The sequence below is a fragment of the Hypoxylon trugodes genome (assembly GCF_022578975.1).
Source record: "Hypoxylon trugodes strain CBS 135444 unplaced genomic scaffold F4822scaffold_10, whole genome shotgun sequence".
Taxonomy (NCBI): Eukaryota; Fungi; Ascomycota; class Sordariomycetes; order Xylariales; family Hypoxylaceae; genus Hypoxylon; species Hypoxylon trugodes.
Window position 1 is genome coordinate 176,332 of NW_026250025.1, and position 15,839 is coordinate 192,170.

At 45.4% G+C, this 15,839-nt stretch overlaps 4 protein-coding genes across 4 annotated transcripts; 2 read left to right on the forward strand and 2 right to left on the reverse strand.

Moving 5' to 3' along the window:
- Positions 1–1,441: 1,441 nt before the first annotated feature.
- On the reverse strand, positions 1,442–4,075 carry F4822DRAFT_417559 (FAD/NAD(P)-binding domain-containing protein). The gene is made up of 6 exons (XM_051459453.1): positions 3,552–4,075; positions 3,225–3,484; positions 3,006–3,154; positions 2,610–2,944; positions 2,299–2,555; positions 1,442–2,195 (listed from the first exon to the last, which is right to left on the reverse strand). Exons 1-6 carry the CDS (start codon positions 3,939–3,941, stop codon positions 1,607–1,609), a joined length of 1,980 nt encoding a protein of 659 aa, XP_051309545.1. The 5' UTR covers positions 3,942–4,075; the 3' UTR covers positions 1,442–1,606.
- Positions 4,076–6,652: 2,577 nt separating this feature from the next.
- Positions 6,653–7,223, forward strand: F4822DRAFT_433712 (uncharacterized protein; the record flags this gene model as incomplete). Its single annotated transcript, XM_051461879.1, has 2 exons — positions 6,653–6,745; positions 6,873–7,223. The coding sequence occupies 2 exons, from the start codon at positions 6,653–6,655 to the stop codon at positions 7,221–7,223; spliced, it is 444 nt and encodes a 147-aa protein (XP_051309546.1).
- Positions 7,224–8,528: 1,305 nt separating this feature from the next.
- F4822DRAFT_51052 (sulfate transporter family-domain-containing protein) lies at positions 8,529–11,496 on the forward strand. The gene is made up of 3 exons (XM_051463588.1): positions 8,529–9,833; positions 9,888–10,401; positions 10,460–11,496. The coding sequence occupies exons 1-3, from the start codon at positions 8,731–8,733 to the stop codon at positions 11,216–11,218; spliced, it is 2,376 nt and encodes a 791-aa protein (XP_051309547.1). The 5' UTR covers positions 8,529–8,730; the 3' UTR covers positions 11,219–11,496.
- A 580-nt stretch (positions 11,497–12,076) lies between these two features.
- Positions 12,077–13,164, reverse strand: F4822DRAFT_433714 (uncharacterized protein; the record flags this gene model as incomplete). Its single annotated transcript, XM_051461880.1, has 2 exons — positions 12,077–12,215; positions 12,287–13,164. The coding sequence occupies 2 exons, from the start codon at positions 13,162–13,164 to the stop codon at positions 12,077–12,079; spliced, it is 1,017 nt and encodes a 338-aa protein (XP_051309548.1).
- Between the last annotated feature and the right edge of the window lie 2,675 nt (positions 13,165–15,839).

A 15,839-nucleotide genomic window follows, 5' to 3' on the forward strand; every position in this document is an offset into this window, starting at 1 on the left:
CTCACTTTCAAGGCGAACTCATGATAATGACCTAGGTAGAATGCCGTTGATCGACATCTTGTTGTCCCGAAAAAGACAACCCACAGTATCTTGCAGCTTACGATCTGATAACCGAAGCAACAACAAATCTAGTTTCATGTCCTGATATTACTATACGAAGCTGGCAGTGTCGGTGGTTACACAACTCCTTTGTATCTCCAAATTGAGTATGGCGTCTCGCGTTTGATTGGTTTCCAATCGTCCGAGGACCCCCCTCCGTGGTTGAAGTCCAGCTGCAGCAACGCAAGCCATCAACCGGCGCATTAACCAGCCATAAGCAAATAGTCCAGCCTGCCGCGTACGTTGGTGACCTATCATCATTACTCTTTCTCGATTCTCCGAAGTTGGTGAACGAAATGAGGGGGCTTTCCTAACGTCATCGCTGTCTTCTGATGTAATGCGAAAACTGAAAATCGGATGGCGTCCAATAACGGTCCTCAAATATAGAGCCACACGATGGGCATGTGCTTAACAAAGGGCGTTCCACTTGTCCGCTGCTGTGGAACCTCAGACACGCCTCCGTACGGACAAAAGAACCATTGATATTGGAATCTACTGCCCCGGTTTTCGGGTCCGTCCTTTGGACCGTGTTGGAGCCCGAAAAGCAATACCTAAGTCGGTATCCTTTCTCGGCATGTTGTGTAATATATCCATACTTCGGGTTCCTGGTGATCTTGATGGTGGTGTACTGTAAATTGCCTACCTAGGTCCTTAGGCATATTGTACTTCCACACAATTGCATCACCATTGTGAGCTCATACTTGTGTACATGTCTAGCTCGGTGACCAAGGCTGGATTAATTAACTCTAAGGACATTTTTCTGTGTCGGAAGTGGGATTCATTGTCAACTCTTTGCGAGCTGTTGGGGGATATAGCTACATACATATGTACCAATGAAAAATAGATAGGATACACCTCCGTTAGCACCCCTGAGATGGAAAAAGTGGAACCATACTATTTTATCATGATTTTTAGTCCTAAAAGGGGACTTAAATATTTAAAGTATATATGACGACTATAGTTCATGATATATCTAAATGGAGTCACACAGCGACGACCACCTGGTCGATAAATCGTGAATTGATGAGTCGGCCCGCCCCTGGGATGAATGTGGCGTCGGGGCGAAGCAAAAACCCTTTCAATCATTACGGATTGCCCGGAGAAGAGCTGTGAAAATTGTGTTACGAAACTTCTTACCTTACATTATGCAAAACATAGTTCTATATCGTAATACGCGCGTTGAAAACTCAAGCCATAGGTCCCGGGCCGATCCGTCAAAAGCAAGTATCGGAGTTACGAGTTTTATATCCTTTATGTTGAAGAAAGGGGGGCTGGCTGAGAAGTAAGGGAAAACTAGCAGATATAAAAGCCCCGGGCCCATTAAAATCTAAGACATTTAAAATTGAGGGGTGTGTTTGCGTAAATTCGACTATATGATTGGTATATAAAATATAACGAGTGTTGAATATATAATGGAGACCAAAGTGCCAAGAACAGTAACAGCCGCTACAAAGAAGATGGCGTTCCGTACCCAACAAGTCAGGTATGAAACAGGTTACGGGCCGTGTCAAAGTTGTTTCACCGACTCTGGTGTATCCAGATACGGTGGAGGCAATATTCCCTCGACAGCCATCTTGATCTGTTGTGCGAGGACTCCGGACCACCATCGCTGAAGCTGCATGTGGCCCCCCATAGCCCAGTAGTTTTCCATGCGTAGGTGGCGTTTCCAAAAGCCTCGGACTTCGCCCTCAGCATCAAGAGCGAAGGTCGTGTCCAGACGATCTGCTATATCGAGTGGACCTAACACGTCCTTGGCATTGCCATTTGCTAATTTGACACTCTTCTGGCCGTCACTGCCGCCAAATATGTCGGCTGCGGTGCTTCGGGCATCTTTGTCTGCAAACCCAGTGCACCAAATCACGGCGTCGGTATCTATTGTGGTGCCGTCTGAGAAGCGTAGCCCGGTAGCCGTGTAAGCGACTGGAGACACGCCCCCTTTTACGCCAACTTTACCTTCGGTTAGGAGTTCGACGGCCCCACCCACATCTACGTAATGTCCACCTCCACGTTCGAGAAGGTGGTGCTGTAATGATGCGTCTGGGTGGCTGCTAACGAGAACGGGAAAGCCCGTGGCGGCAACAGATTCGTAGCGATTACTATTGAGGTGAGGCTCTGTTAACATGTGTGCTTACGAGAAACTGTTGAGAGGGCGGGACAGGGTTATCCGCTATAATGAATACACGAAGTGGATATACTTACGGTTCTTCTGATGCCAATCGAGCTAGGAGACCGTGAGTTATCTGGCTTTCAACTGCATTCGGTAGGGTGAGGAAGTGTTTGTCGGCATTTTCAATTGGCACATGGTCGTAGAGGCCCATAGCTTGGGCATTACGAACATAGTCGACTGGGAGGATATAGGTCGGCGATCTCGCAACTATAGTTGTCTTAAGCCCGGTGCGATTGCAATCCTCTATTACGTCAAAAGCGGTATTCGCGGAGCCGATTACCACGACGGACTGAAAATATGTTAGACGAAGGGTTCGGAAGGTATTCAGAGGTAATTGACTTGCCTTCGCGCCGTGGTTTTTCAATAGTTGGGCGTTTTTGAATTCTGCTGAGTGTATGTTGATACCCCTATACCGCTGAACGTCCAGCATTGGCGGTCGGTACGGTTTTGAGGCGCTAAAACCTGTGGACTGAACAAGTTGTTTGCCAATGGCTTTCACAACGCCATTGGGGGTTTCGAATTGAATGGTCCATCGTTTTTTAACTTGGTCGTATGTAGTTGTCTGTATTTTCATAGAGTTGATGTAATTGAGGTCAAACTCTGCTGCGTACCGTATTAAGTGATCTGCCAATTCATCCCTCTTCAGTAGATGGGGCGTCTGCCACTCTTTCTTGAAGGCTTTCCGTGTTGGAGTTAGCCGTGTTGTCCTACCGAAGGAGGGGAAATGCTCTGTACTCACGGAGATACGGCATGGCACAAGCCGCCGCAGGTAGGTGAAACCGTACGCAGTCATAACGGAAAGCCCAATTGTCACCAACACGAGGATTTCTGTCAAGAATCACACTCTCAACGCCCAAGGCTTTTAGTCGCGCTGCAATGCTAGTGCCGCTTTATGGCCAAGAAAGCCACAAATTAGACGGAAACTTCAATACAATATTCATCATGGTCCCTGACTTACGAATTGCCTCCTCCGACAATAAGGACATCGGTCTCAATAGTTGTGAGGTCATCCAGATTCCTACCTGGGGATCGGAGTAGGTTTTCGTCTTCCGCTTGTACGTCCAAGTTGTCGATCCAGGTAGATAGGATCCATATTTTCCACGAAAGAATCTCCTTGTCGGGCCGCCCCTCGACTTTGATAGGTAGGAGAATCAGCCTCCCGCTGCAGGTTGCCGCGGGGGCGGTGGTTTTGAAGGTAACCCTACAATCAATGAATTGCTATGTTTCATATTAGTAGTTGACATCACATACATGAATCGGCGAGCCAAGGAATTGATGTACGTACAAGGACCGGAGTAGCCGGGACGAAGTCGGCTCTCTCAAACTTCAATCCACCCTTTACCCCTCTGAGATTCTTGGTTTCCAATAACGCCGGCACAATGACACCAGGTTTGGTGAAGGTGCGCAGATGAGATGTCAACGCTAAGATGTCTCGCCAATACGGCTGGCCATCGAGGAAGCATGATGCTAACCCTTTTGTATCATTCGTACTCAAGGCATTGTCGAACGCCTCAACAACAGCGAGTGCCTGCCTGTTGATTTCCTCGCCACTTAGCACTGCTGGATCCACAGTCCCAGGGGGGATAAATGGAAGGGGTCGGCGAAGCTCTTTCCGTAAATCAGCTCTCCGAGGGTATTCCTCATTCAAAAGGGAAGTCTCAGTGCCTAAGTACATAAGCTATTAGCCAACATGATCGACTTGAAACTTGCTACCTAATAAGGACATACGAGTAGGCATATTGCGAAGGGATGTAAGACTGGTTTGGTATTGTAGACGAGGGAGTATAGGAGTAAGCTCTACGGAAGGGGGATTGGAATTTCACGTACCATATGAATACCTTATGTTAAATAGACCAACCCTACCTCGAATTCAACATTTCCTTTGTCGAGTTTTCAGCTCGGCCGGTTCCCTACAGCCGCGCGACCCAGTCAGGTGGCTTGAAATCATGATCTTGCCTTAACGTCATCCCCAATAAGCTAATAGGTCGCTCGTACAAAGCATTGAGTAGCGAGTCGTTACACAAAACCAGCAGGTTAGTTCCTTATTTGCTTTTTCATCATGTGTCCGGACATGGGGGTTTGTTGGAGAGAGTTCATACCCCATGGAATAACTAGCGCGGTCTATAATGATATTACGAAGTCCGTCCGTTCGCCCGGTAATCGTGTTTGCTTTTTCCTTCTCACCTACCTGGATATTCCCTTTTGCGATATCCCGCTATACTGTATCTTTCTCCTCCCACATAAGGCGGTGAACTTATAATACAAATTACTTCTAAAATTAGGATTCTGACAAAGGCCAGTACAGTTGGTGTAACGTCACGAGAGGGTATATTCTGATCCATTATTGAATAAAATATGAAGGTTTTCCCAACATGTATGTTGCCTATCAAAAATAGGATTCTGACAGAATCGTTGGTTCGTGTAACACACCGGATCCTATTCTCTGGTAAGGTAAGAACTACCTGTTGTTACACCATATCCGTTGACAACCGCATCGCCGGAGATGTCTGACTAACCTAAGCTCGACCTTCGGTGTAGCCTGTCATCCTTGCATGATCAAGTGGCGCCGAAATTGACTGTTAAGGGGAGTACCTCAAGCAGTCAAAAGCAATTTTTTGGTATGTGACCGAGGGTAGGTACCACAATGGTAGGTAGCCGAGGAAGATCACCACGGCATTGTAGAAATGATAGGGTCTGGGTAACTGGATTGTATGTATAATGGAGTAATGTAATGGCTTTTGTTTATTCTATCCCGGGTCGATTCCTCGACGTATGTGGCATGGAGCCTCTTTGTTCTCGCCAAACGCCTCCGTATCTCTAGGGCTGACAATCTAGGTACCTACTTCGGCAGATATCATTCCTACATGGGCTGGACCTGGCCAGAAGAGAAGCGAGGCAGCAGGGCGCATGGGCGTGACCAAGAGGAATGTGTAAATGAAAGGTAGACCTGAAAATATTTGGAAATTGCGGTTGACATAGGTTTTATAGACATACATCATTTCATCTTGTCATACTGAATGATTAAATCGTCAACAATGTGTGTAAGACACGCAGTAGGTACATATGAGAGTTTACTGTGAACTTGTACCCAACTATGTACCTCTATGTAGGTAAAATCAGAATGATAATGGCTTTGCCAATCAGTGGTATTGGATTTGATTTCATAAAATAATGCGAATGGAAGGACGGGTATATTATTCGAACAAATGGATTTGAGATAGTTGCCACTCCCACCTTCATTCCTGACTTACGCACTTATGACTTTAGCATCTGTGAGCTATCGTATTTCAACGGTCACCGACTTAATTGACATATATTTTTTTGATATTTTATGTCAGTACGTAATGTGCACTTTGATAGCTTTGATGGCGTCAGGAGGTACTGTACATGTAGGGGTAATCTGTATCGGAACAGATCCTAGTAGGTACATACGGGGAAGCTGAAGCGGGCATATTGGAAAAAGCAAAATATGCCTGCACATACCAAAGTATTTACGACCCTAGAGAGTTGCACGGACGCCACCATGTGGGTATGTAGGAAATAAAGGTCTAGCGTAGATTTTCTATAGTGTAGGTACCTCTTTTTCCCGCCCCTGTTGCTTCATTGTTGCCTAGAGTTGCTAAATTTCATTTGTTACGATATGTTCTTGACTAATAATATTGGCAATATCTATAAAGTGTGCATGCTTTCTTGGTATATAAGGCTAGAAATGTTACACACACACACACCGGGGATGCAGATGCACATGCATACTAAAATGTGTGGACATGGGGATACGAGAGGTTGATAAGAAGTTGCGAGGTTGCCCGGATGGTTAACAACAAATACCGGGGTTATCACGACCGACAAATATGTAGGTCTAGAAACAACGACTACACTTCATGCCTGTGAATGTGAATATGAGTCCATCACGACCAGGGCACATCACCACAATAGGTATATCGTTCTTTCCAGTCTTTAGTATGTTTGCTATGCCTGTAGGGACCTTACTATGGTTTTCTCAATCGTGATTTCCTTCATGGAGATGCCTACCTCTTGCCTTCTTCAACTATCGCATCTTTCGCCTTTCCATCTGCCTGCCATCAAGAACAGTCCTCGTTTTTCACATCTTATTGCGTTTTCTCCCCTCCAAACAGTTTCTGCCCTTGCATACTTTACATAGCACACAGTTCTCTTCACCCGGGAATTTTACCATCTTCGCATCTACTTCACCAAGCCATCTAGTTGTAGCCCTACATCTACTCTTCTACTCTAGACAGTCCATCATCAATAAGACAACTGTCATTTGATACTAGACACTGTTGTGAGTTTCCTTGTCGCCTAATATATATCCATGCCGCTGCATTTTCCTCCATACTGACAATCTGTAGTACTACTGTCAGCACCATGACCTCCCAAGGATCCACGGGAGTTCACCTCACTGCTCGTGATGTAGAGATTCTCTCTCTAGCTTGGCAGTGTTTCGACACCAACCCCAAGGTAAGCCCACATAGACAGATACTAATACATAAATTACCATTATTCGCATTCTTTCTCTTTTTCTTCCTATTTATACCCATTTACCTTAAACTGCAAGTTTATATTGTTGACTGACCGATATTTTTAGATCAACTGGCAGAAACTTGCTGATGTGGCTGGATTCAAGAATGCTTCGACCGCTTGTGCCTGCTTTGGCCCCATCAGGAAGAAGCTTGGCATTTCTGGTACCAAGGCTGGAGCCGAGGATGATGACAAGTCGAACCATACTCCGTCCAAGTCTGCCACCAAGCGCAAGGTTGCCACGCCCAAGACACCTCATTCCAGCAAGAAGGCCAAGTCGTCTAGAAAGGCCCTCACTAGTGATGAGGAAGATGACGACGAGGTCAAGCCCAAGGTTGAGGTCAAGACTGAAGTTGCGACTCCTGAGAATGAGAAGGACTCGCTTAGTCTCGATACCGGGGATGAAGATGAAGCCTAAAATTACTCTTCAATCAACAACATCTAACAACGCGTCGTCTTTCCTTACTAGACTATTCGCGAGAGATGTCACGATTCTTCGGGATATATCATTTATTTTGAGGTTTGCAATCGGAGTAGCACATACACTTGCCTTACCCTTACAAATTATCGTTGACGAATTTCTTCCCCAGTTTCACAAAATAATCGAATTTCGATTGAGTTCGATATGGAGGATTTGACATGGTCTGCATACGATTGCGTGGTGGATTTTTATTACTAGGATCGATACCAGAATGCTGCCGGCGTTATGGAAAATGATTGGTTCCTCGGGAACTACATCTAAATATGTCAATTCATAACTGACCATAGTCAATCCATACTTCGCGTTTCGTAAATTTTATCTCTTTTCTTCTGTTTTTCTTGATTGTGACTCATGATTGAAAATGTTTGAGGCCTCCAAACCAAGGTCATTATCTGTTTGAAGCTATTATTGAAACGTAGTTGTTCTGAAGAAGTTCATGCTCAAGGGTACAAGCACTATTGATGTACTGCACCTGTGCGTGCTTAGGTACATGAATTTAGTTAGCCTCCACTACTTTTATGTACCTTTACTGCTTCCAGTATGTACTAATATGCAGCTGTCTATCGGGTATGTACGGAGAATGGTCTCCACCGGTGCGGGGTTTAGATTTCAAGTCTTGCTCATCTTTTATCACTGATCATTTATCCATTTTGTTATTCATAAGTCCCTTAAATCTTCTTTACTATTTAAAGTAGAGTATTTTAGTTTTCATAACTCCTCTCCAATGTTTTGGATGAATTACATAGCATTTAAAGTTACGTCAGCGATAAAGAAGTTGATGTTTAAAGTACATATAAAGTTGAAAGTCAAAAAAGCGACAATGGTACCTAAGCGGTGCCAGTCCTATGGAACCAACCACCCCCGCCCTGTCCGCTGTACCCATAGTACCCACCTTTATATCGTGTCTCATGAACCCTTGGTAGGGATCAGGGGATACAAAGTAACCTTTGGAGCTATCCTTTTCTTCATGGATCGACCAATAAAATGAAGGATATTCTTTTTTCTCTTTCTCTATTTCGTACCTCATCTTGCATATCATTTACTACTACTACATACTACATCTGTATATTATCTCCATACTCCATACTCCATGCTTCGTACATACACACATATCGTCAATCTCCAAATCCATGCATTAGTTACATTGGTGCAAGTAAGCAATGTGGATTGCCCAGCCTTAATCAATGTTATTCTAACTGGTTTCGACTTTCCTTTGCAACGCTGTACGAGCCGGTTTTCTTGTTAGTCTCGATTCAATCGGCATCATTGTGCCGACAGCCTTTTCCCGATAACCTCTTTTTTTTCCTACGACTCCACGATAATCTCGACGGCTGCTTACGAATGGAAATTCAACTTCTGTCACAATTACATACTTTCAAGCTTACATAAAGTTTTACGCGACACTTAATTATCCTTTTTAAATTAATGAAAGCTCAAAAGAAACATGTCGCCGTCTAGACCTCCCTCCATCACTACCGGATCTCGGCCTTATCCTCACGATCATGCTCCATTAACCCCGAGCGGCCTTCGACAGAGTCGCACAGTTTCTTCTTCCTCAATGAGTGGCGACGAAGCGACGAGAAATCCTGCTGGCCCCAGCACCCAATACGATTCTACCCACGATGATACGAATGAAACCAGCGAGACTACATCCCTTCTTCGTAACGATCACGCACACGACGGCCCTTGCGATCATGGTACATTTTCTCCTCGCGCTTCTAGTCCACCACCCAGAGCTGGCATTCTGGATGGTGAAGGAGGGTCAGTAGCGGATTCAGACGGGTCTGCGCCGTCTAGCGAAACACAACTGAAGGGTAATTGGAGGAAGACATTTTCCAGTAAGGTCAAGAGCAAGAGAATGACAGACTCGAGTACACTCGCACAACAACATGGTGTTAAGGATTCGTGGGGCATGTACTTGTCCTACTACATACCATTCCTAATATGGATCAAGCAGTACAAGTGGTCGTGGCTTAAGGGCGACTTTACGGCCGCTATTACCATCGCATCTATGTACCTCCCCATGGCGCTGTCGTACGCCGATAACCTGGCCCACGTTCCTCCAATCAACGGTCTTTATGCTTTCGCCATCAACCCCTTCATGTATGCACTATTAGGCAGTTGCCCGTTGATGGTGGTGGGACCCGAAGCAGCTGGCTCCCTTCTGATTGGATCTATTGTGAAGAACAGCATCGACCTAGGTCACGGTGAAGACGATAATGCCGTCTTACAAGCGAAAGTGGCTGGTGTGGCTGTTGGTATTGCTGGTGCTACTGTCTTTCTCATGGGCGTATTTCGTCTAGGTTTCCTCGACAGTGTTCTAAGCCGACCATTCTTACGTGGCTTCATATCCGCTATTGGTGTCGTCATCTTCATCGATCAGTTGATTCCTGTTTTGGGGCTTAATCGTGCTGCGAAAACTGCGCCGGGCGTCGCGCACGGCAGTACCGTTAAGAAACTCGAGTTTGTATTGACCCACCTCGCTGACAGACATGAACTCACAGCACTCGTGGGCGTTGTGGGGTTTGTGGTTATTATGGTACTTCGGTAAGTGGGAAATTACATCATACCAAGAAAGAGCATAACTAATGCCTTGCATAGGGAGATCAAGAGACGATTACAGCCACGATATCCTGGAGTGGCATACTTTCCTGATCGACTTATCGTCGTTGTGCTCTCTGCTGTATTAGCATGGTCTTTGGACTGGGAGGGGAACGGTGTTCCGGTACTTGGCAAAGTCGAAGCAGCATCAGGTCATATTTTCACTTTCCGCAATCCCTTCCAACTGTCGCACATGAACCATATTCGAGATGCTATGGGTACTTCCTTTTTGATTGGCATGCTGGGATTCTTTGAATCTTCAGTTGCTGCCAAGAGTTTAGGCGGAGAGGAAATCGTTGAAGGGATGCAATTGAGTCCTAACCGAGAACTTGTCGCACTTGGAGCAGCCAATCTTGTCGGCGCATGCTTCATGGCAATTCCGGCCTTTGGTGGATATGGTCGAAGCAAGGTCAATAAGAGCACAGGCGGAAAGAGTCCCATGAGTTCTCTTTTACTTAGTCTCATCACCGTCATATGCATCCTATTCCTATTACCGGCTTTCTACTACCTACCAGTAAGTTCTTCTACCAGTATCCACATATGGTCTTGAGCAGGAGGGCTAATTATAGCAGAAACCTGTTCTATCCGCCCTCATCATGGCAGTCGCCTGGTCGCTAATCGAAGAAGCACCACATGATGTCTCCTTTTTCATCCGAATTAAGGGTTGGACTGAGCTTTCTTTGATGGCCGTCATCTTGGCTGTTACCGTTTTCTTTTCCCTCAATCTAGGTATCGCGATTGGTATTGGCTTGTCGCTTCTACAAGTTATTCGTCATGCCACACGTCCTCGCATACAGATTTTAGGACGAGTTCCCAACAGTGATCGCTTCGCTAACGCCGAAGAACACCCCGAGGATCTCGAATTTGTGGAGGGTTGCTTAATTGTGAAAATACCCGAGCCTTTAACATTTGCGAATACAGGCGAATTAAAGAACAGATTACGTCGCCTTGAATTGTACGGCACAGCCAATGCGCACCCAGCCTTGCCACGTCTCCGCCCGCAAACCAGCAATAGGAACGTCATTTTTGATATTCATGGCGTAACATCGATGGATGGCTCTGGTACCCAGGTTCTCGAAGAGATCGTGCGTAACTATCGCGACCGAGGCGTCAGGGTTTTCTTTAGCAGACCCGTGAGTCGACAAAACAAGGTATGGGAATTGATGGAGCGAAGTGGAATTGTTGAACTAGTAGGAGGCAGACATCGCTTTGTTGATGATGTGAAAGATGCTCTACGTATGACGGAGGTTGAAGACTTCGAGGAGACCGGAGCTTGCGCGGCCGCGAGTGATGACCTTTCTCAATCGGGAGAATTGCAAGTTGAGAGATGAAACTAAAGCTGGTATTGCCTTACGATCGATTTTCACTGCCATTACAGAACTGATCTGTGAGGCATTGACTCACTAAACGCGGAGCGTTGCGAGAGAAGTTACGACGATGCCAGCATGAGACCATCAGAAAGACGACAGACAATCAACCCCCAGCGACTAAGGCGCCGCAGCTTTAAGCCCAGAAAAAAACACATCAATTATGGTATGAGAGATTGCCGCTCGTCAATTGTTTTCAGCGGCTTCTTACCCCAGCTACAGGCGGATATTCAATTTGGACAAAAATCATTTAATGACACGCATAGCATAGCAAGTACTAGGGGCATTCAAAAACGGCGTTCTGAATATTCAAATTCATAGAAGTAGCATAGCAAGAATTCTGTTTGATCTTCCCAAAGTTTTTTTTTTACGGCGATGGATGTCCACTTAACAAGTGTTACTATATTACTCCTGCTCATGTTGTTTTCTATTCTTCAGTTATTACCCGAAAAGCACATCCTTTTGGGGGTTATTACTGGATTCGTTCGTATGTAAGTTTTCATGATCTATCACAAATTCCATTTTAAAATAACTGACGCCTAGGCTATTAGGAATGAACCTATTCTCAGGATGATTATCATCAATCCAAATTAGTGTCAATTTTCGAGGCGTCAGGATACCCAAGTAATCCCGCCCCCAGGAGTATCCTACTTAACGTAAGCAAATCCCATCCTCTGCGCCTCCTTATTAAAACTGATGCAATTGATGTATTACTGAAGCGACGTAGCCTATCATATCTCCAGCTCCACATCCCCTAGATGCTTCGGACGGGCATACCGAAATGCCCCTATTCTGGACTCAGTGCGCAGTGAATCCTCCTGGTTACGATACGAGACTTGCCTTCACCGTCGCATTGAGAGCATCACATTCCACGGCCTTAAGAATCGTACTATCAGGCGCCAAGAAAATATCATGGCATTGCAGCGGTAAGATTGTGCTGCCTGTTTCGGAAAATGTGATTCTGAGCCAGTTTGCCCGTGTTAGCAAATCAACGCCCCCAAGGGGGAAAGCTGAGTGTTCGGCGCCACTTACTCTTCATCCTCGTCGTCTTCGTCGGTGCAGTCCCACTCTTGCTTGATAGTGATCTCGTTCGAACTCTTATTGAACCAGAAACCCGTCGTCGGATATGCCTCAGGCGGCATCAAATCATCGCGGTAATCAATCGGACACGGCCACCGCGCGTCCGGGCTGATGAGTTCCGGGTTATCTGGCGTATCCGCGAGCGTAGTATTGACGGCTTGGCAATTAATCAAGTAATCGTTCGCCGGATTATACAGATCATAGTTAATAGTAACTGTCGTACCGGGAATGATCCAAGGGCTAGTCGCATGGACATTCGCGCGGTACTCGAAATTCCGAACCTCCCACTCCGTTCTTCGCGACACGACGGCGCAGTCTAGGCTAGGCAGACGATGCGCGATCTCGCTATACGCCGGGATTGTTATGTTATCCCCCTCGGTACCCGTGAAATGCCCCTCCGGCGTATCTACAAGTCCAATTGTTAATCTGCTATCCCCCGTCGCTTTCGCAATCGCGTACTTATTCCTCGGATCGGTTTCTTCTGGGCCGCGGTCGCATATGTAGGATAAATTGATATTGATGTAATCGTTTGATGAGAAGTCAAATGTGGCATCAGAGTCATCGCAGGCTAACCACCCGCTGTTATCCTCGCCGTAGCGGATTCCGCTACATGAGGAGGAGTACGACGTGAAGTTGGCGGAGAGCGTGAAGTGGAAGGTTTCGCTGCTGTCGTTGTGCGTTATGCTGCGCCAGTTTCGGACTAGGAAGTGGTTGTATGCGCTTCGGATGCAGGGCGCGTAGGTTTCTGAGGGGGAGGGTTCGGTTTGGAGGGGGGTGGATGATGTGAAGTGTAAGAAGAGGAGCGCTGTGAGTAGTTTTGTTCCCTTCATCGTGTTCATACGCATACTTTCTCCTGACTCTAGTACATTTATCGCGATACTTATCTAGAATTTGAGATTGAAAGTTCAACATTCGACCATCACCTCAATTTAATTCGTATTCTCGCCCGCCGCACTCGGTTCGGAGCTCCTCCGTTGAACAACATCTGCATATCTCGTATCGTTGGTATTTAGCCTCAACTTGTTGCAGATCTGGGCCGCTCCGTGCCTGGCCATCTATCAGTCGTCGGCTATATCTACCTTGGTAGAAATGAACGTTGCATCCACCAAGAAGGGGACAAAATACTGATCGAAGCATGAGCCAATAACAACACAGTATTGAAGGTATCCTGTCGCTGCAATGAGGCTATCGCGAGTTTCTAGAGTACTAATGAATCTAACCACATAACAACTACACCTAATCTGAAATTTACTAAATCCCTTAGGTAAAATGCACCTATTACGAGCCGTAATGGAAGATCATGTTTTAGTCGCCGTTGTTGGTCTCCTGTATCAATTCAGTCGCCCTCTCCACATCATTCGCCTCCTTCGTCACACCTAGTTTGCGCTTTGAGCTTCGTGAGCCACTGCGCAAGGGAGGTGTGGATATCATGTGGATAAGGTGAAGCCCAAGCACCAAAACCTCGGTGCCGCTTACAACATGAGTTATCGTGGCTGAGCATTATGGTCATTTCCCTATGAAGTGCGATTTTCGCTGATAACTTCCGATTCATCAAATTTCACATAGCCCTAGAGGAGAAGAATATGATTAATCCCTTGCCTCGGTTCATAGTTAAAAGTAATCAGAGATCTAGAAGATCTCAAATTGTGGAACTCCTAATTAAATTCGATTCTATATTGTTTGATACCTCTATCTATAACTGCTTCGCCTGTGATGTTAATTCGGTTAATAGCCCCTAATCCGGTGATCCTTACTGCATAGCAAATCTGCCTTACACATGGAGGATCGATTAGCCGTATATGGTTCCCAATATGCACTACTTGGTCCTCCGTTTTAATTGTCGGGGATACATGTACGGATGCCACCCAAGTGGGCATCCAAATCATCACGATAATGTAGAGGTGAGGTTTTGTTTTGTGTTTTCTGGTTCACTTTGATTAAGAATTCAAGTGCTGCGCCATGTTGACTTGGATTCGCATTCGGAAGATTTAAATCCACTGTCAACTCCCAAATATTGTACTCTAGAGTGACGATGGCTTAGAAATCATATATCGATGTATGAAAGTTTCTCCCGTAAATCAAGCTGTCATGTTTCCATGCGGGTTTCGAGGCTGAAGCAAACTGCTTACGTGTTCCTATCACGGCACGGGTAATATTCCACTTTCTAGGCCATGAGATACAATTACAAATCCCTAGCTGAGAGATGGATTTGCCTATGGTCGTAAGTTATAGAGAAGCAAATAGTGGTCATTTGATGATTTGGTGGCTGCTTATTAGCTTTTATGTACTACAGATTGAGTAATGATTAGAAGTAGGGATTTGAAGGACTTTGATATGTATTCTTGTCTACGTAAAGTATAGACAAGGTGACTTCCAACAGCAGAGACAGCGTATCGCAATTTAGCACTTTTCTTATATAGAATTCGGTCTACCTTCAGGTAGGTGCACATAGTAAATTTGCTAGCTGTCCACAAAGCTAGAATATGCACCTAGGTAGCGAACACGACATAGTCATCTTTGAATGTTGCGGAGAAGGAGAGCATAGCCACATGCTGTTGAACCCCTAAGAGCTATTTTTCTCTAGGCTGCATTTCATTAGTTCTACATGGAAGGAATTCGCGAGCCTCTACAAACTCATTTCACGGACACAAGAGACTTCGTTCTGTTCAACTCAAATTTGTCATTAAAGCACGAAAATTCCGCAAATACTAAACACTTTGTAAGTAATTTTATTACATTTGTATTAGCGTTACATTGTACCATATGGGACTTACTACATCCCTCCTCCAGTATATCTCCTCGGAATACTAATTTGATCATCGAATGAGGCAGTGTACCGTAGTGCAAAACGTGGTTCGCCCGGTCCAAACCTCCGAGAGCTTGCTACCATGAAGAATTTGGAATCAATTATTGGGACCTGATGCGCTAGTATTATTCGGAGAGATTTTATAGGAATATCGGATAGATCACGTCAGTATTAAACGACCGTTGATACATCTGGATCCACACCTAATTGATACCTAGGTATTATAGATGCCTAGGCAGTCGAAACCCACGTCTGAGTTATTTACTTGAAATATAGGGCACAGTATTAACAAAGGCCCCCTGTGGTTGCTTTGGGAGTGAATAGTCAACCTTTGTGCCTATGATATTTCATTGACATAGGGAGGCATATTTTTACAACTTCAGTAATGATTTCAAATGTGTTTGCTTGAATACCTAGGTAGCCCTTAGGACAATTGTACCTAAGGTAGACTGAAATAAAGGGGCTTTTTTGAATCATGAGCGACTCGCACTTCGAACAGCCCAAGGCACTCAAGTCAGCCTTACAAGAAGGGATACAACTCCATGTCTCATTTTAATCTCTGAACCATACCTACCTAGGTAGTGTAACCCCTATATAGTTGTTAGCCTATTATTAGGGCTGCTTGGTTGTGTATCAGGTCAACGCTTGGAGAGAGTAATTGTTCCTACCTTTGTGACTAGGTAGGTTTATAGGAATATA

What these genes read in the sequence shown, in the direction of transcription:
- F4822DRAFT_417559 (XM_051459453.1), bottom strand. Translation starts at nt 3,941, where the DNA reads ATGTACTTAGGCACTGAGACTTCCCTTTTGAATGAGGAATACCCTCGG. An exon ending in ATTGTCGGAGGAGGCAATTC is followed by an intron (nt 3,155 to 3,224) that starts GTAAGTCAGGGA and finishes TTGGCCATAAAG; the next exon opens with CGGCACTAGCATTGCAGCGC. An exon ending in TTGTGCCATGCCGTATCTCC is followed by an intron (nt 2,945 to 3,005) that starts GTGAGTACAGAG and finishes CAACACGGAAAG; the next exon opens with CCTTCAAGAAAGAGTGGCAG.
- F4822DRAFT_51052 (XM_051463588.1), top strand. Translation starts at nt 8,731, where the DNA reads ATGTCGCCGTCTAGACCTCCCTCCATCACTACCGGATCTCGGCCTTAT. An exon ending in GTGGTTATTATGGTACTTCG is followed by an intron (nt 9,834 to 9,887) that starts GTAAGTGGGAAA and finishes TGCCTTGCATAG; the next exon opens with GGAGATCAAGAGACGATTAC. An exon ending in CGGCTTTCTACTACCTACCA is followed by an intron (nt 10,402 to 10,459) that starts GTAAGTTCTTCT and finishes TAATTATAGCAG; the next exon opens with AAACCTGTTCTATCCGCCCT.